This window comes from Macrotis lagotis, chromosome 2 (genome assembly GCF_037893015.1).
Source record: "Macrotis lagotis isolate mMagLag1 chromosome 2, bilby.v1.9.chrom.fasta, whole genome shotgun sequence".
NCBI classification, from domain to species: domain Eukaryota; kingdom Metazoa; phylum Chordata; class Mammalia; order Peramelemorphia; family Peramelidae; genus Macrotis; species Macrotis lagotis.
In genome coordinates this window covers 67,009,643-67,035,868 of record NC_133659.1, presented here as the reverse complement: position 1 = coordinate 67,035,868, position 26,226 = coordinate 67,009,643, and the positions used below count along the sequence as shown (strand labels likewise).

Here is a 26,226-nt window from a genome sequence, read left to right as displayed (position 1 = left end):
GCCCCTCCTCCCCAGCAGGCGGGGAGATGCGGGGTCCCGGGAGCTTACGGTGCAGGCTGGCTGAGCCGGGCAGCTGCAGGAGGCCGAGGCCCCGGGCCCCTCGGCTCGTTTGGCTCGAGAGGACGCAGGGGGGGGCGCTCGACTCGTCCAAGGTCACATAGATAACCGGTAGCAGAGGGAAGCAGAGCCGAGCCGCCGGCGCCTTCCGCCCCTCCGAGCCGGCCCAGCGGAGCCCCGGCGCATGCGTGCACAGGCGCCCCGCGGGCTCCCTCGAGCGTCGGCGACGCCGCGGCCGCCATGTTTGTCGCGGGCGGAAAGCAGAAGCTGGAGCGGGCGGAGCGCGCGTCTCCTCCCGCTGATTCCGCCTCTGCCCCTAGTAAAGATGGCGGCCGGCCGGGCGCCCCAAGGCGGAAGAGGGCGGGGTCGCCGTCCCGGGCCGGCCGCGCAGCCCGTCGGGAAACAATTTCAAACTGGGGCGGGGCCTCGGCCGAAAGCCGCGGCGGCGGGTCGCGGCTGAGAAGCCGGGCTTGGCGGGACAGCCGGGGCCGGGGCCGGGGCCGGGGCCGGGGCCGGGGCCGCGCAGCCCCGGCGGGTCGGAGGTGAGACGCCGGCAGGGCGCCCGGGGGCGCGGGCGGGGGGGGGCCGTCTCCCGCCGGAATGCCGCCCCGGCCCGGGCCGCGGTCCTGCCTCCTCCGGCCCGCAGCGCTGCTGGACTGAGCCCCGGGCCGGGCCCGCCGCCTCGCTGGGCGGCGCCGCGGGGTCCCCGCTCGGGCTCCCGGAGGCGATGCCAGGGCCGGCGTCACGCCACCGCCCCCCCCCACTCTCGGCCCCTCCGCACCCGGCCTGCAGGCTGGCATCTGCCTCCTCCTGGGGTCCCCCTTGCCCCGGGCCGCGCACCCCGGCCGGTTGCCCTCGCCTGACTTGCGCCCGCACCTTGGGTCATCCTTTCTGTCCCTTCCGCTTGCTCGCCCTCCCGGGCTTGGCTCCCAAACCTTTCCTCTCCCTGCGCCCCCCGCGCCCCCCGCTGCACGTCTCCCACCCAACCGCCCGCACCGAGCGTGCGGGGAAGCTCCCGGGCCGGCCTCTCCCCAGCCTGATACAATGTGTCCCCGTGGGCTTTGTACCCCTAGCACCAAGGACAGTGTCTGGCCTCGCCTCGCCTGCCAGCCCGCCTTGGCAGCCGGAGCTCTCCTCCCCGTACCCGATGGCACGCTGGCCTACCAGCTTTCTGCTTTTTTCTTTTGCTTAGGCCATGGGGTGAAGTCACAGGGCTGGGTAATCATTAAGTGGCTGAACTCAGGTCCTCCTGAACACCCCAGTTGACCATTTCTCACCCTATTTTATTCCCCTGTCTCCACCCATTTCTTGTGGAAGCTGCTGAGTCTTGTGTGATTCTCATTGTAGCCCTTTTAACTTCTTTTTTTCTGGATGTTCATAGTATTTTTTTTTCCTTTGAAAGTCAAGCTCTGGATTTTTGTCTCTGATATTTCTAGGATCTTTCCCTGATATATACTTTCCAGGAGCTGGATTACTAGATTATCCCTTTCTTTGCCCTCTGATTCTAATACATCTGGATTTTCAGGTATGGTTTCTTGATACACAGTATCCTTCAACTTTTTTTTAAATAATGGCTTTTAGGGAGTATTAAATTATCTTGCATTCATTTGTTTTCCTAGTTAAGTGTTTTTGATATCCAGCATTTCACATTTTCTTCTATTTTTTTCAGATTTTTTTTTCTAATACTTCTCTTCTGAATCATTGTTTTCTGTCTAGTTTATTCTAGTCTTTAGGGATTCCATTTTCTTAGATAAGTGGTTTACCACTTTTTCTTCTAAGTTACTAATTCCCTTTTCAATTATTTCCTCCAATACTTTTATTTCACTTAAAAAATTTCTAGCCTCATTTCTTCTAGATATTCACACGATACTTATGAAAAACCATTTTTTTCCTTTGAATCTCTGCTTGTAGTTGTTAGTTGCTCACTGTTCCTTTTTTCTCTATACAATAACTTTTGATACTGGCTGTTGTTTCCTTTGAATTATTAATTTCTGCAGCTTTAGTTCCTGAATAAAGGCCTGTGTTGGGGGGAGGGGCACGACCTCCTGCTGTGCTTTTGGGGAAGTTGCACTGTTTGGTTTCACCTGAGCTCTGGAAGATTTTCAGGTGCCTAGATTAATGCTGCCCCCCCCCCCCCTCCTTGAGGTACAAAATTCTGGGACTTCAGGGCCAGAATGCTAGGTATTAGTGCAAGTGCTTTTCTGGTTGGCCTCTTGGTTCCTTCTGACCATCTTGATGACATTGGAGATTGCCTGTGCTGTTTCTGGCTTTGCTGGTAGTCCAGTTTCCTTTATGTATGGGCTTCTGATTGACTTCTTGTATAGACAAGGAATAATTTATGTATTTTCTCATTGGTTTTGTTAATAAGTCAATTTGATGTTAATTTCAGATTTTTGCTAAAGTAGGTATATGGGAGCTGGATGGCCTTGGCTAGAAATCTTATCTAGATTACATGATATTGGAGTTTATGTTAGAGTTTCATTACTCATTATTTGTTGTTGTTCAGATATTTCAGTTGTGGCCAAGTTTTTATGATTCCATTTGGAGTTTTCTTGACATTTCCTTCTCCAGCCCACTCTGCTGTTGAGGAAATTGAAACAAAAAGGGTTAAGTGATTTGCCCAAGGTCACACAGCTAGGAAGTATTTGAGGCCAAATTTGAACTCAGGAAGATGTTTTCCTAACTTCATGTCTAACACTTTATCCATGAAACCACTTAGCTGTCCTTTTTTCAAGTAGGGGTTAGTAAAGGGACTTTCTTTTATCTCCAAGATTCTGATTTTAAGTGACTAATAGGAAATGACTAGTAGACCATGTGTATATGTATGTATATGTATATAATATATAGATGTAGTTGTTGAATCTGTAAACATACATTGCTATCTCTGTCTAAAATCTTATTTTTGTGTGTGTGTGTGTGTAGTTATGGACTCATCAAATGTGCCAGCATTCACTCCAAAACATGCGGTGCCTACAGGGTTTAGAGATTACTTTTCCAGTGCCAGCCCTTTTCAAAGACAGCTAGCATCAGTCAGAAAGCAGACTCCATTTGGTCAGACACCATCTCGAAGGAAGATCCCTCAGTGCTCACCACTGCAGGTAAGCTTTATGTAATCTTTAATTCTTACTTCAGGGGATTCATGATTATTGTATCTCAGATTCTTTTAAACTATTGCACATTGTGGTTCTTTAGAGATTAAAGGATGATTTCATATCTTTTGGTGGACAAAAATAACTCACCTGGGGCTAGCTTTCTTGTTAGCAGTGTAATAGCTCACATTTGTATCGTACTTTAAAGTTTATAAAATCATTCACTTGCAGCAGCTCAGAGGTAGTGTCATCATGTGAAGAACCTCTGATTTTCTGGACCTAGTGTTATTTTTTCAGCTGGTTCTTTCTGCTTTAGGCCCAACCCTGCCTCCTGCCTGGCTCAATCTGTTCCTTTTCAGGAACCTGCAGGAAGTTTTTGCTCTAGTCAGCCCACATGGACAAATAGTGTTGCCTATAAGGTGATTTTGTCGGGAGGGTACTAGCATCTGTGAGTATCAGGAAAGACTTCATCTAAGAGGTATTCTTGAACTGAATCTGGAAAGAAACTTAGGATTTTAAGGGAAAGAAGTAAGAGGAAGGGGTGCAATTTAGGCAGGGCAACAGCCAGGGCAAAGGCCTGGAGGCAGAAGAGGAGGTTTCATGTGAGGAGGCCAGTTTGGTTGAATTATAATAGGAGAGTCCTTGTACATAAGAATAGAAATGTATGTTGGAACCAACTTTTGAAGGGTTTTAAGTAACACAGAAGAGTTTATATCTTATTAAAAAGGTAATAGGAATACACGGACTTGCACTTAAAATCAACTTTGGCCCCTGGTTGGAGGATAGATTAGAGAAAGGAGACAAGAAGAAGTGGGGAACCAGGTATATTGCAGCAGTCTAGGTAACGATCTGAATTAGAATAGTGACTATGTGAATGAAGAGATTTAAGGTATATGGTAAAGCATGTACTGTAAGATTTGACAGTTCAATGGTTGGATACGTGTGCTGGTAAAGAAGCAGGAGTATAGGATGGCGCTGAGGTTTCAAACCTGAATAACTGGGAGGGTGGTAGTGTCCTTGAAGGGGAAAATATAAAAGAAAACTTAGAAGAGCGATGAATTGGAAGGGAAAGGCATCAGATGTTATATTGCTGAGGCTCAGGAGAAGATTAGGGCAGGAAATAAAGATCCGGAAGTCATTAGTAGAGTTAGAATAAGCCAGTAAGATCACCAGCAAAGAGCATGGAGAGGAAAGGAGGAGATATTCCAGGACAGAGCTTTGAGATCAGGGAGCATAATATGGAAGGTGAACCAGCAAAGAAGACTGAGAAGAAATGATCAGAGCAGGAGAGGATGGTCAACTGTGTCTTATACTTGAGAGAGGTCAGAAGGATAAAGATGGAGAAAAGGCATCAAACTGGACAATCAGGAGATGATGAGTGACTTTGGAGAGGGCAGTGTCAATTAAGCAATGAGTTTGGAAGGCAGATGGTAAAAAGTGAGTGAGAGAGATGAGATGGATGGAGGCATTTCGTGTAGATAACTTCTCATCTGAGAAAAAAAGGAGAAACATAAGATGATGGGAGGGAGGGGGAGGGTATAAAGTTTCTTTTTTTTAAAGAATGAGAAAGATTTGGCCATATTGATTTGTAGGCAGATGGTAGTATCAGTGAGAACACAGTTAAAATTAAATAACAAAACTTTAAACCCTGGCAGCATGTCAGTGTGAATTTCTACAGCTCTGCTCAACTTTATATAAGTGGCAGTGAGGTGATAGTGGGAATAACCTCAGAGTGGAGTTTTATAGCAAGGTGGTTACTGAGGATAAAGGAACAAGGGATTTGAGGAGAGGATATCAGACAGTTGAACTTATCAAATGAATGGTCTGAGTTAAAAAGGGAAGTGATGATGAGAACAACAAATAGATTTAGCAGACTAAGATGAGGGAGTAGGGAGAAACAAATGGTGATTAGATAAAGGATTTTCAGAGTTCTTGATCATTGAATAGGTGACATTGAGCTCACAGTCATGACCATTCTTTTTTTTTTTTTAGGTTTTTTTTTTGCAAGGCAAATGGGGTTAAGTGGCTTGCCCAAGGCCACACAGCTAGGTAATTATTAAGTGTCTGAAACTGGATTTGAACCCAGGTACTCCTGACTCCAGGGCTGGCGCTTTATCCACTGTGTCACCTAGCCGCCCTAGTTATGACCATTCTTGTGTGGAGCTGAAGAGCAGTTCATAGAAGTTAAATATTTCAAAGGATGCCCCTTTTGGGAAGTTTTAGTTCTTAGGAAGTTTTTCCTGTACAAGGAATTTAAACTTGCCTCTCTAAAACTCTTCATACTCCAAAATTTGTAATCTGGGACCAAGCAGAACAAGTCAAGTTTCTTTTTCTTGTGATAGCCCTTCACTTTCTTGAAGATAGCTGTCTTGTTCCTCTTGTCTTTAGTTATCTGTGTGTAAGATCATCTAAGTACTTAAATGGATTTCTTGGTTGTCTTGGACACAAAAGGCTAATTGGGAGAACAGAATTTCAGAGGGATGAGCTGGGTGGGGTGGGGTATAGTTTTTCATACTGATGTGGAAACATCAAGCCTGAGATCCTCAGTTCTTGTGTTTGATATCTAGGTAAAGCAAAGGTAGATGTGAATGACAAAATAAAAAATTTTTATTCCCATTTTGATAAACTAAAGATAGCAGGAAGCCAGTTCCCTTCTCTAAAGTGCAAACTCACTTTATTAAGCCATTTTAAGTGGTTTCTTCAATTCAGTCCCCACACAAATCAGCCACCAATCTTTTAATTCCATACTGAATTACTTGTAAGATGCAAAAAGCATTTTTCCTGTATAAATGGAGCAAGGCACACTTATTTTTTGTGTTTAAAGTTTACAAAGTACTTTAAGTCCTGGTAATGGAATCAAAAAGCAATGATCAAAAAGTAGGAAACATTTAGTAACTGTACTACTACTACTAATTGTCCTTCATATTAAAGAGGGCCACACCAAGCAACCGTTGCACCATTATGTTTATTATAGTGAGGGGTATGCTGGGCAAGGCATCCTTTTCACTTGCCTTTTCCAAAACCCTACTCTGGCCTGATTTGTTAAGGAAACAGGAAGCTGCGTGAGTCTCTTGGCCTCAGAATTGGCCTCTGAGGCACCTCAGCACACCATCCGAGGCATTTCCTCAACCCTTCTGTTCCATCCAGCATCCATCCTCTTACTTCACTTGTTTTCATCACCTATCTTTCCACCTATCATTTTTTTGGTAAGGTTTTGAATCTTACAATTTTTCCCCTGTCTCACAGAAGGCAGTCTAATAATCTTTACATTGTTTCCATGCTATACATTGATCAGAATTGAATGTGTTGAAAGAAAAATCATATCCTTGAGGAAGAAATGAAATATTAAATAGCAAAATTATGTAGTACATAAGATAATTTTTTTTTTTCAAATTGAAGGTAATGGTCTTTGTTTAACCTCCACAGTTCTTTCTTTGGAAACAGATGGTATTCTCTGCTGCGGATTCCCTAAAATTGTCCTTGATTATTGCACTGATGGAATGAGCAAATCCATTAAGATTGATCATCACCCCCATGTTGCTGTTAGGGTGTATAATGTATCACCAGACTTCTTAAAAAGGGTTGCCTGCCCCCCTTGTTCCAACTTCCCTGCCACTCCCTCAATCCTTAGCTTTTTGTAATCTGTTCATAATCCTGTCATCTTTATTATATTTCTCAATATAAAGCAGGAGTGATTTTTTTTGCTATTTTTCTTGAAGATTGATAAAGATAGTATAGCTAAAGAGCTTTTGAAATCTTCACTTTTAAAACAAAGAAACCAAGTAAATATGTATATAGTTATGTTATCTGTATTGTTTGCCCATATAAATATTATAATACTAAATATTAATTTAAAGTTATTTTCCAGTTTATTTCTCACAATAGTAATATGTTAGATTTTACATGTGACACAATTGAGAATCAAGAATTTTGTCACAAACATCTTTTTGATTAAATTTCTGTAAGTACAGTTAGAATTTAGCATTATAAATACTAAGTTGGACTTGTGAGTGTTAGTGATAGAGCTGTATAAGCAGAGAAGAATACAATTCTGTTTGAGCATCCACTATGTACTTCTAGGGGAAATAGGGTAGAGTGGGAATGGTAAAAGAAAGGAAAATGAGGGGCAGTTAGGTGGTGCAGTGGATAGAGCATCAGCCCTGGAGTCAGGAGGACCTGGGTTCAAATTTGGCCTCAGAAACTTAATAATTACCTAGCTTGTATGGCTTTGGGCAAGCCACTTAATCCCATTTCCTTGCAAAAAAAGAAAAAAACAAAAAGGAAAATGAGAATTGAGAAAAGAGCTATCTTATGGTAGGGAGGAATAAATTGCCATCAATACTTTTCAGAAAACATAAGTTAATTATCCTTGGAGTAGAATACATAAAATCTTAAACATTAACTAATATCAAATTTCTACTATATTCTTAAAAACATAATGTCTCTCTTGTTTTTAGGAAAACATTGACCCACAAAAGATTGCTTTTCTTCTGCATAAACAGTGGACCTTATATACGCTGACTCCCTTGTATAAGTTTTCCTACACTAATCTTAAAAGGTATTCAACACTTCTGAATTCCTTTCTTGCTGCTGAAAAGCAAAAAGGACTGGCTATGGAAACAGGAGAGAATTGTAATTTCAAAGTGATTTTCTCCACTCTCTCAGGAATGAAAGGAACACACCGGGATCCTGTAGCATTTCTTGTACAGGTCTGAGACATATTTACAGATACTTTTTGTGTGTATGTGAGTATGTGTAGTGGTGTGTGGTGTGTCTGTGTGTGTCCATATAGTTTACTAATGTCTGAATAGAAAGGATAGGTAGCTGAGTGATTCTAATTTTCTACTTAATTTTGAAATTTTTAGTTGTATGCATTCAAACTTTAGATGTATGATTTTATTACCCATTTCCTGTTTTTCTTAATCTAGTAATTTACAAAAATTTGCTATTTTTATTTTGACAAATTCAGTCTACTTATATCCCTGTATACCTTTTTTGTTCTTTATTCAGTTTCATTTCTGCTGATATACCTTCCAGTTTAATATTGTTTACTTAAGTGGCTTCATCACATGGTGATCAGAAAAATATTAAAGTCAGTCCATATTAATCTTATGTTGGGAGGGCTCAGAATGGTTGATCAAAAGAATTGGTTTAAGAAAAAGTATGAAACTTTTGATATAATATAGACTATTACTTCATTTGCACATTTTAATGCTCTCCACAATAATACATAAAACAATGATGACTATTATGCATGTCACTGAGGTAGTATTTGAGTTAAATTCAGTTTCACGGTCATTAAATCTTTTTTTTTTTTAAAGATTTCATTTATTTTTGAGTTTTACAATTTTTCCCCTGATTTTACTTCCCTCCCCCCACCTCCCACAGAAGGCAATTTGTCAGTCTTTACATTGTTTCCATGTTATACATTGATCCAAATTGAATGTGATGAGAGAGAAATCATATCCTTAAGGAAGAAACATAAAGTATAAGAGATAGTGAGATCAGACAATAAGATATCAGTTTTTTTTTTCCTAAATTAAAGGTAATAGTCCTTGGTCTTTGTTCAAACTCCACAGTTCTTTCTCTGGATACAGATGGTGTTCTCCATTGTAGACAGCCCCAAATTGACCCTGATTGTTGCACTGATGGCATGAGTGAGTCCATCAAGGTTGATCATTGCCCCCATGTTGCTGTTGGTGTGTATAGTGTTGTTCTGGTTCTGTTCATCTCACTCAGCATTGGTTGATGCAAATCCTCCAAGATTCCCTGAATTCCCATCCCTCCTAGTTTCTAATAGAACAATAGTGTTCCATGACATACGTATACCACAGTTTGCTAAGCCATTCCCTAATTGAAGGACTTTTACTTGATTTCCAATTCTTTGCCACCACAAACAGGGCTGCTATGAATATTTTTGTACAAGTGATGTTTTTACCCTTTTTCATCATCTCTTCAGGGTATAGACCCAGTAGTGGTATTGCTAGATCAAAGGATATGAACATTTTTGTTGCCCTTTGGGCGTAGTTCCAAATTTCTCTCCAGAAAGGTTGGATGAGTTTGCAGCTCCATCATGGTGTAATAGTTTCCCACATTTCCCACAACCCTTCCAACAATGATCAGTATCCTTTCTGGTCATATTGGCCAGTCTGAGAGGTTTGAGGTGGTACCTCAGAGAAACTTTAATTTGCATTTCTCTAACAAGTAATAATTTAGAAATTTAGAGCAATTTTTCATATGACTGTGGATTGCTTTGATCTCCTCATTTGTAAATTGCCTTTGCATATCCTTCACGGTCATTGAATCTTATGGGGCACTCACCATTTATGATTTGGAAGTTGTTTGCAATATATTTTTTTTTTTTAGGTTTTTGCAAGGCAAATGGGGTTAAGTGGTTTGCCCAAGGCCACACAGCTAGGCAATTAGTAAGTGTCTGAGACACTGGATTTGAACCCAGATACTCCTGACTCCAGGGCCGGTGCTTTATTCACTATGCCACCTAGCCATCCCAATATATTTCTTGTAATACTAATTTGAGAAATTTTATGGTTGATAAAACTTAGAATCAGAGACTCCTTAATGTATATATCTCTATGATTGACTTGCCTCAGTTATGGCTAGGAGTCAGCAGCCTGAATGCCAAGCTGGATCTCTGATTGTCAGACTAGGATCCACATCATGAAGTCTGAATTATAAATCTCAGAGATGGAGGGGACTTCAGGGGCCATTTAATTTAAATCATTCCTGAACCAGAATCTTTAGGAGAAAGAATCCATCACACCCCCCCCCCCCCAAAAAAGAGACCCCATTCTATTTTTGGAAGCTACAGTTGTTAAGAAATTCCTCTTCACACTGACCTTTCTGCAATTTCCAAGTTTTGCCTTTCTTGGATGAGCAGAACTAGTCTAATGTCTCTTCCACATAATACCTGTTCAGATACTTGCAGATAAGTTCCATTTCAGTCAGCAGGCATTTATTAATTACTCAGTATGTGTAGACAGTGAAGTGTTGGGGTACAAAGGAAAAGCAACAATAGCCCTTGCTCTTTAAGGCTTCCATTTTAATGGAGAACTCAGCATGTATGCAAGCAAAGGATCTACAAAATAGATGCAGAGTAGGTGAAGATGCCCTTAGAGAGAAAATGAGGGACCTGTTATGTCAATACACAAAACAGACTTCTTGAAAGGGTTGCCTGCCCTCCTTGTTCCACTTTCCCACCACTCCCTCAAATCCTTAGCTTTTTGTAATCTGTCCATACTACTTTCCTGAATCACCTTTATTATATTTCTCAATAATAAGCAGAGTGGTGTTTTTGCTATTTTTCTTGAAGATTGATATAGAATAGCTAAAGAGCTTTTGAAATCTTTACTTTTAGAACATAGTAACCAAATAAATATGTATATAATTGTGTTATCTGTATTGTTTGCCCATATAAATATTACAGTACTAAATATTAACTTAATTCTTTTCTAGTTTATTTCTCACAATATTAATATGTTAGATTTTACATGTGACACAATTGAGAACCTAAAATTTAGTCACATCTTTTTGATTAAAGGTAAAGTTGTAATTTCCTCCCCATTTATAGTCCCTTTGAAACCCATGGATGTAGCTCCTGCCCTAAAGGTTCTCTTGAAATCAACCTGTGCTGTGACCCTCCCAGATCACCTTCAGTAGCATGGAGCAGTGGAGAAAGGACTAACTTTGGAGTGAGAGTACCCGGGTTCAAATTCTGCCCTATCCACTTCCTCATTGGGACAGTCGCTTAAACCTTTCTGCATCTGAGTCCTCATTTGTAGATTAAGGAAGGTGCTAAACCAGAGAGCCGCCAAGGCTCCTTCTAGTTCTAGTTCTTTGATCCTGTGTCTCTACATATTAATATCCTCCACACTAGGCTCCAGCACCCACAGCTTTTATTGGTTTTATATTTTATATTTGGAGGAAGACTAGATTTCTCAAACTTTAATCAGAAAATTTCTTTGTGTCAGGAGATGGATCTTTGGAAAGGGAGAAGGGAGGAATATGTGAAGAAATTTGGGTGATGTAATCAAACAAAAGATGTCAGTAAAATCTACTTTTTAAAAAATTAAGAAAAAATAAGTTTTAAAAGCTGTTAATTGAAAAAGACATTTCTTCAATTCCTAATGGACTATTTCAGTTATAATAAAAGGAAGTTAAGAGAAACAGAAATTTGTAAATAGGTAGTTGAACTTATGTTTATATATTTTTTTTCTCTTGCAGATTGTATCCAAATCCCAACTGTCATCAAAGAATGCAGAAGATAAAGTGGTATGGACAGGTTGGTTTTGCTGTGTGTATGGAGACAGTCTTCTGGAAAATGTGCCAGATGATTTTACCTGTCTACCTTTGTTCCTTGCAAATGGGGCAGAGTCAAATACGGCCTTAATTGGGACTTGGTTTCAGAAAACCTTTGACTGTCGCTTCACTCGATTAACAATCAGTGCATTCAATCTTTCCTGGATGGCTGCCATGTGGACTTCATGTAATCTGGAATGTTATGGGGCTGCTATGGAATTGCTTTGGTCTGTACCCTGTAGCCCTCAGAACTTGGACATTTCTTATGCAATAAATCCTGAAGATGCAAAAGCTTTGTGGGACAGTGTCCACCAAACACCTGAGGAGATAACCCAGGAGGAAGTTGACCTATTTATTGACTGCCTCTGTTCACATTTTCACAGACATTTCAAAATCAATTTGTCAGCTACAAGATTGGTGTATGTGTCAACATCTGTAGCCTCTGCACATACTGATGGGAAATTAAAGGTTAGTTTAAGCAGTTAAACTAGAATTGATTAGTTTTGCTTTATGACAGTTTATAAAATAAGTAAAAATTAGATTTTTCCAATTAACAATGAAGAAAGTGAAAAAAATCATTTAAGCGTTGTAAGTATGAGATAATTGGTATAATTTATTTTTAGGTAAATTTACGTAAAAAGAGAACAGCTGGGACGGCTAGGTGGCGTAGTGGATAAAGCACTGGCCCTGGAGTCAGGAGTACCTGGGTTCAAATCCGGTCTCAGAAACTTAATAATGACTTAGCTGTGTGGCCTTGGGCAAGCCACTTAACCCTGTTTGCTTTGCAAAAACCTTAAAAAAAAAAAAGAGAGAGACTTCAATATACCATTTACTTAATACACTTTTAGTTCATTGATAAATTTTGCTTGACTCCTAGTTTTCCCAATTACTTTTTATGCTGCTTTAATGTCTACAGTGTTTTACATATATTATCTCATTCAATTATTTTCACAACAATCCTATGGAAAAGGTGCTCTCACTTGAGGAAATTGAGAATGAGATAGTTTATATGACTTGTCCAGGATCACATGGCTAGGGAGCGTCTGAGGCTGCTTCTGATTTCTCTCTGTCCCTGGTGCCATCCAGCTGCCTATGTACAGATCATTTAAGCTGTCTGAACTTGCATTTCCTTCCAAATAAAGCAATACACTGGGCAAAGGAGCTAGAAATCCTGGATTGACACTGTAGCTCTCTGGTTTTGGGCAAGCCATTTCACATGAATAGGGCCTTGGGTTTGCCTTTTATTAAATGAGAGGTTTGGACTTAGAGAAGGGCTTCTTGCTTTTTTTGGTAATTTGGAGCCTGTAGGCTTCTTTTCAAAATAAAGTTTGTAAATGTTTAAAATAAAATGTATGAGATTTCAAAGGAGACCAATTCTATTGAAATAGCTAAAAAAGTTTTAGAAGAAAAGCACAAGTTCATAGACTGTAGGTTAAGACTAGATAATCCCAAAAATGCTTGCCAGTGGTCAGTCCCATGATTTTATGTTTCTATGGTCCTTTATGAAAAAAGACTTAGGACAAGTAAAAAAGGTAAGTCAGGTCCAAAATGCTGAAATTCATATCATCCAGGAGAAGAAAATATTTATTCAAATGCCATTTAGACATTGTTTCTACTTTAAGAATAGCTAGCTTTTATATAGTGCTTTATGGTTTGCAAAGTGCTGTATAAATACTTCATTTTTTTTCTCACCACAGTGGGGAGATTGTGAGGGAGATGCTATTATGATCCTCATTTTACAGATGAGGAAGCTCAGGCAGTCAGGATTTAAATAACTGGCCCAGGGTCCTACAGCTAGTAAGTTTCTAAGGCCAGATTTGAGTCAGGTCTTCCTGACTCCGAGTCTGCATCTTCTCTCTTACCTTTGGAGGCCCTTTGTTCCTGGGGGCCCACTATACTCTTACGGTTGGATTTAGTGTGGACATGTGATTGCAGTAGTCCTACTGCACCTTAGGAGAATAATAGATCTTGGCTACCACACCTGATCCTAGAGTTCTTGAGTGTTGAAGTTTCTTGTAAATGATTTATGGAGAGGAGGTGTTTCTGTGGATTTAAAAAGAATTTGACCCCCCCAAAATTAATCTACAATAGAAACTTTCTAACACCATTCTAACACTAAATACCATTAATTTTAAATTATCACAGAATCTTAGATATGTGAGCAACTGAAGTGACCATGTAGTGTAAATTGAAGAGGAAGCCTTTCTGTATCTCTCCACTAAAAGTCTCTAGTACTTTTCTCTTAATATAACTTAGAATCTCAACATTTTTGGCCCTAAGTCAAGCTATTTTAGTCTTCATGAAAATCTTGAGCTCTTTTTCAGAACTGATGTCTAGCCATGCCTTTCTTACATATTTTATAAGGATGATTTTTTGAACTCATTTACTCCTATTAGGTGTCATCTTGGATTTGGTTCATCTTTTGTTCTTTTTAGAGCCTTTGCCTTCCACCATTTTAATTCTTATTCTCAACTTCCTGTCAAGGGCAGATTTATTGAGCATTCTATTAAATCATTGAAAAGTGCCAAATAGGAAAAGGCCTTAGAAAAAGTGGCATGACCTCATCATGATCTCCTTCCAAGTTGAAAAATGTCCTATTAATGACTACTGTTTGGGTATAGGTATGTAACTCATTTAGATTCCCTCAGAATATACAAATATTTAAAAAGCCCAGTGGTTCCAAGTCTTATTGACCATAAACATATTTAAATGACACATGTGACAGCAGTTGTGTTGTTAATATCCATTAAGAAAATATAAATTCAATAATGTTTTAAATTTATCAATAACTATCTTCATTTGAAAATTAATAATGTATTTATGAAATATATGTTCAACATATATGAAATATAGTTCAACAACCTTTTTTGTGCCTTCTTTTTGCAAAGCAAAAACAATTGCCATCCTCATCATTATAAAATAGCATTTATATTATGTTTTAAGGTTTGTGAAGTGTTTTTCATCCATCTCCTTTTACCTTTATAACAAGGATTCTGTGAGGCAGGTGGTATTGTTTTTATTCCCATTTTACAGATGAGGAAAATGAGGCTGAAAGAAACTAAACAATGAAAAGTCATTTCTGCCCTCAAGTAGCTTACAGCCTTCTAGGGGATATGAAAATAAGAAGAAAGATTTGAGGAATGATAAAGCACTGACAATTAGAAGGACCAAGCAAGACTTCCTTGTAGAAGTTTGTATTTGAGATGAGCCTTGCTTTGAATGATACTCAAGCATTCTAAGAGGTTCAGTGAGGAGGGTTTGCCTTTGAGTTCAGAGATCAGCAAGTTGACCAACTGCTAGGTTGATCGTTGAGTGTGTAGATGGGAAGTAATAGGGAATGAGTCTACAACTTGAACTGGAGCTCAGCTGAGGAGGGTCTCAGGCGCTATCCTTTAGGGACTAGGCAACCACGAATTTCCTTTTGGCAGACTGTAGAGGGAAGAATGCTTATTTATCATTTGTGCATCTCTCATCAGAACTCAGCAGTATCGGGGCGGGGGGGCATACATGGCCCACAATATTGAAAACCTCTAATCTAACCCATATTTGTTACACAGGGAAAACAGGATAGACTGGTAACTATTTTGCTGAAATATAGTATATATTAATTGCATCTACAGAATTCCCCTGCTGAGGCAGCTGGGTAGCAATAGCAAGACCTTAGTTTGAATCCTGCCTCAGAACTCTGTAACTCTGGGCAAACCACTTAACTTCTCTGACTCAGATTCCTCATATGTAAAATGGTGATATAATAACTTCTAGACATGTTAGCTATTACTACTAACTGCCATTCTGTCAAGATATGAGGTCTAGGGGAAACCCTATAGTATTTAATGAAGCCGTTGCCTCTTAGAGTACAATACTTCCCTTTTAAAATGCTGATTATATATCAGTCTACAGAAGGTATTTCAGCCAATAACCATTATTAGTTTTCTACTGTGTGTGTTAGATACTGGTGAAACAAAGACAAGAGTCTATAATTTTCCAGGAATAAAATCAAATTCGTGGGTCTACTCTTTGCAGATTCTATGCTTTTTACTTGTTTTGGTAATTGGGACATTGCCTCTTCTTCAGTCTTGTGAGATATTTCCAATTTTCCATCATCTGTTAACACTGACACAGGTTCAATAATCTTATGATTGTGATGATGATAAAGATAATAGAATTATAGATTTAGAGCAGAGAAGCTCAGCCCCTTTATATTACTGGTGAGGGAGACCCAGAGATGTTTAAATCACTTATCTGAGGTCATGCAGACTGTAAGTGGCAGAGCCATGATCAAACCCAGGTCCTCTTATTTTAAATATGGCACTTGTTCCACTATACACACACATATACACTGTTCCAAAGTCTTAGTGTGTTGTTGCTTTAAGGGAAAAAAAAGCTTAATCTGCATTAATAATCTTGTGTGATCATAGTTTAGTCTCAAAGAGACCTTATAACCCTGTGAGAGGCTGGTACTTGAGCTATTCTCTCCATTTTATAGATGAGCGCCTTAAGACTCAGAACTGTTTAGTTACTTGCTTGTGATGCCACTAGTAATGGATCAGCGATGAGGTTCCTGTGCTATTTCCATTTATATCCTGTTGCATCTCTAACCAAATGTACAAGTACTTTCATCTCTCCGAGCAATATAGTTGAGTAGAAAGCATCCTGGGTCTGTTGTCAGAGGACCAGAGTCGGATGGCATATCACCCAGTCTATTTGGGTCTCAGTTTTCTTTTCTATTAAATGAGGGGTTTGGATTAGATGACTTCTAAGGTTCCTCTCATCCCTAAAGCATGATTTGATGACTAGATTTTCTGGGCCTGATGGTTTGAGTTTGTTGAGGTTAGGTAGACAGTTTTCTTGTTTATTTATATGCTTTATTAATGCTTTAATCACAATACTGTCATTTTCTAAGTACATCCTTCTTATTCTGATAGATCCTCTGGTAAAAAAGGAATGCAGTTAAGCAAAACAAACCACCATGCTGACCATGTAGAACAGCATCTGTTTTGCTCTGTATCTGTAGCCCATCACTGTCCTCCAAAGAGGAGAGTTAGGATTCATCATTAGTCCTATATGTTATTTAGGTTCTCCCACCCTCCCACCTCCCACACTCAACTCTGTCTTCAACATTTCTGTTTTATCTTTTCTAGTAGGAGAAAGGAAGGAGCAAAGTAAGGGTTAAGTAGTTCTGTCATTTCTCTAATGTGCATTCGTATCATACCATCCCTACTGAGAAGTGTTTTTCTTGCTTAGATTTTTCTCTTGCTTTGGATCTGGTTTTTTTTAAGAAACCAGTTTTACATTGTATTTACCACCTGCCTCAAGTCATTTTGAGGGAACTGTTTTGCAGTATGAAAAGTAATATTTAGCTCTAGTTTGTTTAGAAATGATAACATTCTAGCAATTAATGTGATGTCAAATTGGTATTAGAATTGTAATGTATGAAAGTATTGCTCTTCTGCATTCTTCCTCAGCTACTTTCATCTTTTGTAACTGTTTCAAAAAATCTTAGTTGTATGAGGAATTCCTTTATCATTTGCTACAGTTCATTCTTCTTCAGAATCTGATTTCCCTTCTTCATGATGCTCTCTCTATTTGATAAGTGAATGGGTAACAGTCAACAAAGCCAAGAAACTTACTGCCGCTTCCAAAATGGCCTATACCTCTTTAATTCCCTTTTACTGTAGACCTTTTCCTTGGTAGATCTCTGATTTTAACCTTCCTGCTTCTATGACATCTTGTGTGAGGAAATCACCTCAGGCTCTTTAAGTTAGGCCTCTCCTGTTACCACATGGATTTAGCTTTTTTGGTTTTCACATCAGAAATGTTGTGTGCTGGGGCAGCTAGGTGGCGCAGTGGATAGAGCACCGGCCTTGGAGTCAGGAGTACCCGAGTTCAAATCCAGCCTGAGAAACTTAATAATTACGTAGCCGTGTGGCCGTGGGCAAGCCACTTAACCCCATTGCCTTGCAAAAACTAAAAAAAACCCCAAACAAACAAAAAAGAAATGTGTGCTATTAAGATCATCAGATTTTTTTATACAAACTATTATTTAGTCATCTTGTTCTTGTGAAATTGATTTTTTGTATACAAATGTAACAATTTACATTTATTTTTGTTTAGTTTCATCAGATTTAGTGCTCTATGTAGCCTTTGAGATATTTTTGTATCCTGAATCTGTCATTCATTGTTACCTGTCCCTTCTAGCTTTGTGGTATTGGTAGATTTGATGAATATTCCATTTATGCTTTTATCCATGTTATTATCAAAGACTTGGAACAGGCTAATACAGATCTTTGGGCTTCTGCTTTGGTTAACTTCTACCATGTTGACATTGAAACGTTGACAATAGCTCCTCCCCTTTCACTTGTAGCCAGGGTCCTATCCCTTCATTGATCCTCCTCCTTTTTCTTTCAGGATAGCTTTACACAAGTACGTGCATGTATATGTGTGTGTGTGTGTGTGTGTGTGTGTGTGTGCATGCGTGCACGCACATACACACACACACATGCTTTATAGAGGAAAAAGGATTTTCCCACGATTTCACATAAAATGGAATGTTTGGCAGTAGGAAAAAATTATAAAAGTTAATATTTAGTTCCAGTTTGTTTAGAAATAACATTCTAGCAATTAATGTGATGTAAAATTGGTATTAGAATTGCAATTCAAATAAACTGCTTTTCGACATATTTCTCTAACCTCAAACATTTCTTTCTCTTGCAGATTTTTTGTAGCAATTATCTGATTGGAGTATTGGCATTTCTAACAGAACTGGCGATTTTTCAAATTGAGTAACTTTATGTGAAATTAGACCTTGTGGATTGATTATACGCCATATTAACCAATGAACTGTGTGGCTGGCGCAGGCTTGGCACCAGTCAGGCATGGGAGCTGTGCTGCCATCTCAAGTGGCTGTGTCTTGTCCTGTTCGTCACATGCCTGAGGAGTGGTCTTAGGGGGGGATGTCTAACAAGGAGCCAGAAGAATGGAGAAAGTATCAATGGCTACTACAGGCCCTTGGTGGCAGCTTCTGGTATTGCTGGAGACTGCGATTTTCATTGTACATCACTCTTTTTTATTTCATGTGAAGTCCTCTTGAAATTGGTATGAGAAACTAAAAACAAGTCTTTCTTAATGACCTATGAAAGCCTAAGCTCAATTGTCATCTCAGACTTATCTAATTGGTTTTGTCCATTAAAAAACTTTTCCTAGACATTCTAATTCATTTTCCTGAAGTACATCAAAAATATTTGCAGAGGAAGAGCAGGAAGGGGATGGATTAATGTGCAAAACTTGAGCTGCTAATCTGCTTTTATTTTGTAATGATATTATTTTGCACTGTTAAATTAAACTTGCATATTTTAATATGACAAAGTGTTTGATTTTCAAATAGTAGGTCTCTTTTCCTTTAAGGTTTTGATTGTTATATCAGGAGAGAGATAGCATAGACATATTGGATTTAGATTCAGAAGACCTGTGTTGTTCAGATTTTATTATTTCATACCTGTGAGCCTGCACTAATTGCTTTTCTTTTGTAAGCCTCAGTTCTTTATCTGTAAAAGGTAGGTACTATTTGTAGAGTGCTTACTGTAGGGCACGGCACTATATAGGCCCTACATAAATGCTAATTTCCTTCCACTTTCCATTGGTAATCTAAAAGATCCTTTTAGCTCTAAATCTTATTGTTTGTAGGAAGTAGAAAGGTTACCTCCTTATTGAGATCATTTACTTCAAGCCTAGTTTTATGAAATGATAGAATTTTTAATTTAGGATGAAAATGTATACCCTCTGACTAAAGACCTAGGTTTCTTTTTCTTCTGTACCATTCTGCATCTCTAAGACATTAGAAATCACTCATCCAACTCCTTTTACAGAGGAGGAGATTGGTGCTCAGTGATACTTAGCTAGATTTGCTTCAACATACTTCTAGAAGAACTTTTTCTTGTTGGGGTTTTTTTTCGGTTTTTACAAGGCAGTGGGGTTAAGTGGCTTGCCCAAGGCCACACAGCTAGGTAATTATTAAGTGTCTGAGGCCGGATTTGAACTCATGTCCGCCTGAATCCAGGGCTGATGCTCTATCACTGTGCCACCTTACCGTCCCCAAGAAGAGCTTTTTTATTTATTAGTTGGGAGGCCCTACTAGTTAAAGGATGGTTGTTCCTTTGAATATGCCTGATCCTGTAGAAGAAAAAGCTTGATTTTTTTTTATAAGTGCTTGTGAATATATTGCACAAGATTATCTTCACATTATAACCTTGATAGGATTAATTCTCTAAAGATTGGAAAGAGGTCAAATGATAAAGGGGTCAGTCTTGAACAAAAAAGATAAAGGACAATTCTGGTACCAAATCCAGTGCCCTAATCTTGGTCTGTCCCCTTTAACTGGCATTTACACATGCTTCTCTTGTGGGATAGTTTTAAGGAAATGTATGAATTATTTTCTAATTTATACTATCCCTTGACATTGTAAATTGTCATTTACTCTTCATTTTATATCTTTTGGGCTTAGTACCTTCCAGATAGGCACTTAATAGGCTTAAGTGAATTAAGGAATAAACAAATTAAGAAACCAATTTGTCTTCTGTTAGAACAAAAATAATGAGAAAAAAATTATTTTATCCTCTCTTGAGGATAAAAACTTCTCACCTCACTTGATCTCATTTCTCTCCCATTGTTCTAGGGTGCTCTTTCTTGTTCAGAATGTTTTCTATCTATTTATTTATTTTTTTTTAAGGTTTTTGCAAGGTAAGCGGGGTTAAGTGGCTTACCCAAGGCCACAGCTAGGTAATTATTAAGTGTCTGAGAGGAGATTTGAACCCAGGTACTCCTGACTCCAGGGCTGGTGCTTTATCCACTATGCCACCTAGCTGCCCCTATTTATTCTTTAAGGTTCAGCTCAAGTCACATCTGTTTCATGATGCTTTTGCAAACTTCTTGGGGCACTAATATTCTCTTCATTTTAGAAACTACTAAAATACTATATTTTTATAGTGTTTTAGGATTCCTTTTTTCACATGTTCTCATTTGATTCTCTCATTATCCCCCTGAAGTAGGCAGGACAGAGAATGAGATTCTCATTTTGTAGGTGAGCTCCAATCCATATAACTCAGGTCTTCCAAAAGACCTCCTTTTCTCCCACACTGTATGGTTGCTTTTCTTCTATCACCCATTTTGGAACTTAAAGGCTTTCACGTTATATTTATGGAGGCCTAAAGCCGTATTCTGATGCCTCGTTGTGGGATGAAGGTGATCCTTAGTTCTCCAAGCCAGCTCTAGTGATTCTCACTAAGCTGAAAAAAAGACTTTATAGGCTTCTGTTTTTTGACAAAGCCCCTCTGACAGAGTATATATGGCTCTTCACTGAGGCCAGCCTAACTAATATTAGGAGTGATAAAAGAATGATGGAATTTTTTTTTGACCACAGCATCTCTGGAAAACTATCTACTAACAAAAGTACCCACATAGAAGAAATTCTGGAAGAACTGACCAGTTCCTAGTGGGTCTCTTCTCCCCACTGAGACCAAGTGCTTCAGAACAGGTAATCTCCCTTAGACTTTGGGATCTCTTTATGTGACTTGGAGTCCATGATACAGACACTTAAAAATTTATGAGACCAGAAAGAATTCTGATAAGAGAAAAATAGAAGCAAGTGACTGGAAAGAAAAGAACCTTGTATTTTTTAATCTCTGAGCTTAAGATGGAGAATTTGAGCTTGGCATTTTTATAAGCTCTTTTACCAAAGATTTTTAATGCTTTCTGTCCATGATAGCTCTGTCCCAATTCTGCCGAGAGCTAAGTAAGAGCCATTTGGCAATGCAAGTGCGATGTAGTCTTTCAGGTCCAGTGTTAGGGCTCAGAGTGGAGTTCTCCTAAAAATGTAGGTGCTAGTCAGCCCTGCTCAAATAAGGAAATGCTTGTTTGTTTTTTAGGTTTTTGCAAGACAAATGGGGTTAAGTGGCTTGCCCAAGGCCACACAGCTAGGTAATTCTTAAGTGTCTGAGACTGTATTTGAACCCTGGTACTCCTGACTCCAGGGCCGGTGCTTTATCCACTAGGACACTTAGCTGCCCATCAAATAAGGAAATGTAAAGCAAGAGTCAGGTCTTTAAATTGTTAATGAGTCAACCTCACTGCAAGCTGACTCCTAACTCTGGCTACCCTAGCCATTATTTATTTAGATCTCTTTCAAGCCAAAGAACCACCCTAGACTGAAAGGTCAGGGTTTAAAAAAAATCCAAATTCTCTAAAAGTTTAAAACTTATTTTATTGCTGTTAGCATGACATATAAAGTCAAAACTGGAGGATTGTAAATTCTAATCACAAAGAATTAGACTACTTTCTACTTTTTAAGAAAAAATTTTAAAGTTGGATTTTACTAGCCTAAATACACATTCTATAGCTCATTTTTTTTGTTGGTATCAGATAAATACTTAATTGTTCAAGAATAATTTGCTGTGATGTGGACCACAATGTCACTTATAACACATTTTAGGACAGTTGGTGAAACATTTTTTTGAGAATTTTCTTTTAAAAGTCACAACCAGTGGCGGCTAGGTGGCGTAGTGGATAAAGCACTGGCCCTGGAGTCAGGAGTACCTGGGTTCAAATCCGGTCTCAGACACCTGGCTGTGTGGCTTTGGGCAAGCCACTTAACCCCATTTGCCTTGCAAAAACCTAAAAAAAAAAATGAAAAGTCACAACCAGAACCCAAATGAAGCATGTTTTCTTTTCTTTTTTTTTTTTTTGGACATGGTTACTATGGGAATTTGTTGTGCATGACTATACATATTTGTAATGGGTTTTGTTTTTCTTGTCTTTTCAATATGTGAGGGAGAAGGATGGAGAAGAATTGGAACCGAAAACAATAAAATTTAAAAATAAAAGCCATAAGAGTGAATTAAAGTTTTAAAAATATTTGTATTCATTAAAGATTCTTCAAATTGTACAAGCTTGCATCTGATGACAATAGTTTCTCAATCAAAATCCTTGAGTCCTCTGTAGCCCTTGTCACCATCATTCAGCCTCTTCTGGCTAGCCTGAGTTTTCTGGACACTGCTTTTCTTGGTTCTCCTACCTGCTGACCACTCCCCACCTGTACTCTGAGTGTACCTTCCAAGGATCTGCCTTGAGATCTCTTCTTTCCATGTGCCATTCTCATCGATGATCTCTCCATTCCCTACCTGCTACGTGGCTTTTGGATTTCTTTGGATTTTTTCATCATACCTTCCTTCCCCAAGAAAAACATCAATGAGAGGGAAATTCCATTTTCCTGCAAGTTGAGTCTGCCTGGTTCCCTCACCTTCTCAGCGCTCCCCTTCACCCAGAGGTGGGGCCAGGAGCTCTGCAGCATCCTTCTAAGAAAGGAGCCCCAGAGGCTTCTTCCTGTATCCTGTTACCACCCTGTTTGGGGACTTCTCCATCTCACCCTCTGCTCTGGGCATCTCCACCTCCCTCCTACACCCCACCCCGCCACACACACACCTTGCTTTTCAGCTTTCTTCTGTGTTGTTTTTCTCCATTACAATATCAGCTCCCAGGGCGGCTAGGTGGCATAGTGGATAAAGCACTGGCCCTGAGTCAGGAGTACCTGGGTTCAAATCTGGTCTCAGACACTTAATAATTACCTAGCTGTGGGGCCTTGGGCAAGTCACTTAACCCCGTTTGCCTTGCAAAAACCTTAAAAAAAAAAAGAATATCAGCTCCTTGAGGGCAGGGATTGTGATTTTTACTTTTCACTTGTGTTTGTATCTTCTCTGGCATTCCACCCAGGCCCTAGCACTCAGTAGGCCTTAATAAATGGATTCAGGATTGCTGTCAGCTCTCGTGTCTAGCCCCGTTGGTCCAATCCAATCATGACACCAAATTCAAGTCCTTCAAACAAATCCATCCTCACTGCCACCTGCAGGTTCAGTAAAGTTTGGCCTCTGTTGGATCCTGGCAGGCAGGAGCTCAGGAAGTTTTTTTTTTGTTTGTTTTTTTAGGTTTTTGAAAGGCAAACGGGGTTAAGTGACTTGCCCAAGGCCCCACAGCTAGGTAATTATTAAGTGTCTGAGATCGGATTTGAACCCAGGTATTCCTGACTCCAGGGCCGGTGCTTTATCCACTGCTGTCACCTAGCTGCACCTCAGGAATTTTTAAATGTTCTTCCTGGTTACTCTGCAACTTCTTTATTCAGAGACACCAGGGGAATGCTGAGGAGGCTTGGAGAGATTTATGTTTTTATTGTACAGCCTTGATGGCTGCAGGGTCAAGCCCACACATCAGTCTAACTGCATAGCCCAAGTCTGTCTATCGGTTCCCCAAGTTCCTAGGCCGTCTCTACTCTGCTCCACGTCTGTCTACACGGTCTATGGTCCACTAACCTGGACATTTTATAGGGGCATTCAACCAAGTCGATATCATGTCAGTTATGAGACCTGATTTAAGACAATACTCACTTTTCAGAACACATGAAATCTAGTCTCATACTGTACAACAAATAAAATGACTAAAAATGAAGACATTTTAATCTGAATCTTATCTTCTACTGTGTCAGACCAAATTTGCAGCTGACTTTCCCACTAAGCTGCATCACTGACTTGGCACACTTAGGTTTAGAGCACAAAGGACTCGCACTATGCTTTGGGGGCATGAATACAACACAGAACTTGAATTTTAAAGGTAACAAAAATAGGCAAAGAATGCATTAGGTCTCTTCACAATAGAACAAGACCAGTGAAGCACCTACCATCAGCTGCAAGGGTGTAAAGTGAGGGGGTGCTGTGCACTCATTAACCTCACTTTCTCCTCTGAACCACTTGGCCAGAGACCAAAGATATATTGGGACGACTGAAGGTGGCATAGCTGCAGTGGGAGACCTTGACCATTTTAAGCTGAGGTCTTTAACAGGTCTCAGTTTGACTGAGACAACACTCCATCAGTGAGTGATTAAGGCGAGGTACAAAAAGAAATGGGGCAAGGAATGGACAATTTTATCTAGTCCAAAAAAAATCAATTTGAGAGGGAAAGACTTCTCAGAATTTCTAGCCAAAATAGAAACAATCGCTGTTTACATTTACTCTATGCCAGTCAGGGTCCAAATAATGACCAAGTTGGGTTTTGCCTAAGACTTAGTGTTGGTCAGTCAATGAAAGCCAGAATGATTTGGGTTCAAGGCAGCTAACTAGTAAACCCCAAGATATCTTGTGAGGTTTCAGCAATTAAAATTTACATTCCTTTGGGCAGGAACACTAGAAGGTAATGGGGTGATATCCTGTATGGACAAAGGGAAGAGGAAGAGAGGAAGGAAGGAAGGAAGGAAGGAAGGAAGGAAGGGATGGAAGGAAAGAAGGAAGAGGTATTGGTGTCTGGTGGAGCAAGTAACAATTGCTAACATTTAGATAACAGTTTAGTGGCAGCTAGGTGGCCTGGAATTAGACAAACTGGCAGTGTGATCCTGGACAAGTCACTTAACCCTATTTGCCTCAGTTTCCTCATCTGGAAAATGAAATGGTAAACCACTTTGGTATCTTGGCCAGAAAACAGTACAAAAATGTGTCCATTTCCAGAAAGGAAAATGTGAAGTGACTTAATCATATTCAGTTAGAAACTAATGAGGATTTGATCTCAGATTTCTCCAAACCCAACACTTTCTATCATAGCATAGTGTCTTTTATAATCACTTTGTAAGGTGAATATCTATTTACCTCTTTTAAAAGTCTGGACTTTTTGGATAGAGCACTGGCCCTGGAGTCAGGAGTGACCTTGGGCAAGTCATTTTAACCTCACTGCCTTGTTAAAAACAACAAAAATAAAAGCAAAAAAGATTGGACTTTTATATATCAAATTCTCTGAGGGCTTTAGACTCCACTATACTAAGACACAAACTAATTATATTACAAATAGGCATTTGAACAGGCAGCAGCTCCCTCATTAGACTGGTTAATGTTATTGATATTAAGCATTTTGAAAGCTCACTAATTCACAGAAAATGTGCCCTGCAAAGCTGAGGACCTGGGTTCAATTTCTAATTCTAGTTTTGCCACCTACTCCCTGGGTCACCCTGGGCAAGTCACTTCACACTTCTTTGGGCCTCAGTTTCTTTATTGTCTAGAGTCTCAGACTAGAAGTCCTGTAGGTTCCTGCTAGTTTTAAATCCACATTCCAGAAGTCATGAGGTAAAGCAGGGCTAATCTCTTTTTTACAAAAGCTCCTGGTCACCATGTAAATTAACGGGAGAGTTGAATTTAGAATTTAAAGTAAATGGCATTATCTCATCATATAAATTTACCTCGACTGCTAAAGGCTAGGTTCAGATAGGGGACGAAGGAGATAGTCGTGAAACTTGGAGTTGTGAAGCCTCCCAAGTTCAATCTGACTTCTTAGCTTGAGACCCTGGACAAGTCACTTTACCCTGTCTGCCTATGTTTCTTCATCTGTAAAATGAGCTGGATAGGAAATGGCAAAGCACCCCAGTGTCTCTGCCAAGAAAACTCCAAAGGGATCACGAAGGGTCAGACACAACTGCATAAGAACAGTCACAATCAGCTGAACTAAAATGAAGGCTATGAAGTAGAGGGTATAAGGTTCTGTGCTAGATGCAGGGGACATGGAGATTAAGATGCAGCCCTACTACTTGAAACCTTGGAGGTGGCACTGAAAACGAAGGCACATTTTTAAGGGCCACAAGAAGGAAATGATCCTGTTCAGGATCTGAGACAATGCTCCTATGACTTCAGCACTTCGAGGGTTTACAGAACACAGAGGTCAAGTAGTCCGAGTCTCTTTCTTCGAG

At 39.8% G+C, this 26,226-nt stretch overlaps 2 protein-coding genes across 6 annotated transcripts in view; one reads left to right on the top strand and one right to left on the bottom strand.

Moving 5' to 3' along the window:
• The window catches only part of DARS2 (aspartyl-tRNA synthetase 2, mitochondrial), a 29,403-nt gene extending 29,089 nt beyond the window's left edge, over window positions 1-314 (bottom strand). For both annotated transcript variants that reach the window (XR_012475602.1, XM_074222056.1), the window contains exon 1: window positions 49-314. Coding sequence is in view for 1 of the 2 variants with exons in the window: in XM_074222056.1 (XP_074078157.1) it covers window positions 49-299 (251 nt within the window). In the remaining variant the exon portion in view is untranslated. The remainder of the gene's footprint in view (window positions 1-48) is intronic.
• On the top strand, window positions 14-20,871 carry CENPL (centromere protein L). 4 transcript variants are annotated; one of them, XM_074222060.1, is made up of 6 exons: window positions 14-152; window positions 1,494-1,582; window positions 2,980-3,155; window positions 7,604-7,855; window positions 11,388-11,930; window positions 18,177-20,871. In XM_074222060.1, the coding sequence occupies exons 3-6, from the start codon at window positions 2,982-2,984 to the stop codon at window positions 18,246-18,248; spliced, it is 1,041 nt and encodes a 346-aa protein (XP_074078161.1). In that variant the 5' UTR covers window positions 14-152; window positions 1,494-1,582; window positions 2,980-2,981; the 3' UTR covers window positions 18,249-20,871. The 4 variants fall into 4 exon arrangements, with proteins under 4 accessions (XP_074078161.1, XP_074078159.1, XP_074078162.1 ...); XM_074222058.1 differs by having other exon boundaries at window positions 14-599; XM_074222061.1 differs by lacking the exon at window positions 1,494-1,582 and having other exon boundaries at window positions 14-599.
• Window positions 20,872-26,226: the final 5,355 nt, after the last annotated feature.

Coding starts and splice junctions, on each gene's coding strand:
- CENPL (XM_074222060.1), top strand. CDS start 2,982: ATGGACTCATCAAATGTGCCAGCATTCACTCCAAAACATGCGGTGCCT. Junction 3,156..7,603: donor CTCAGTGCTCACCACTGCAG/GTAAGCTTTATG, acceptor TCTTGTTTTTAG/GAAAACATTGACCCACAAAA. Junction 11,931..18,176: donor ATACTGATGGGAAATTAAAG/GTTAGTTTAAGC, acceptor TTTCTCTTGCAG/ATTTTTTGTAGCAATTATCT.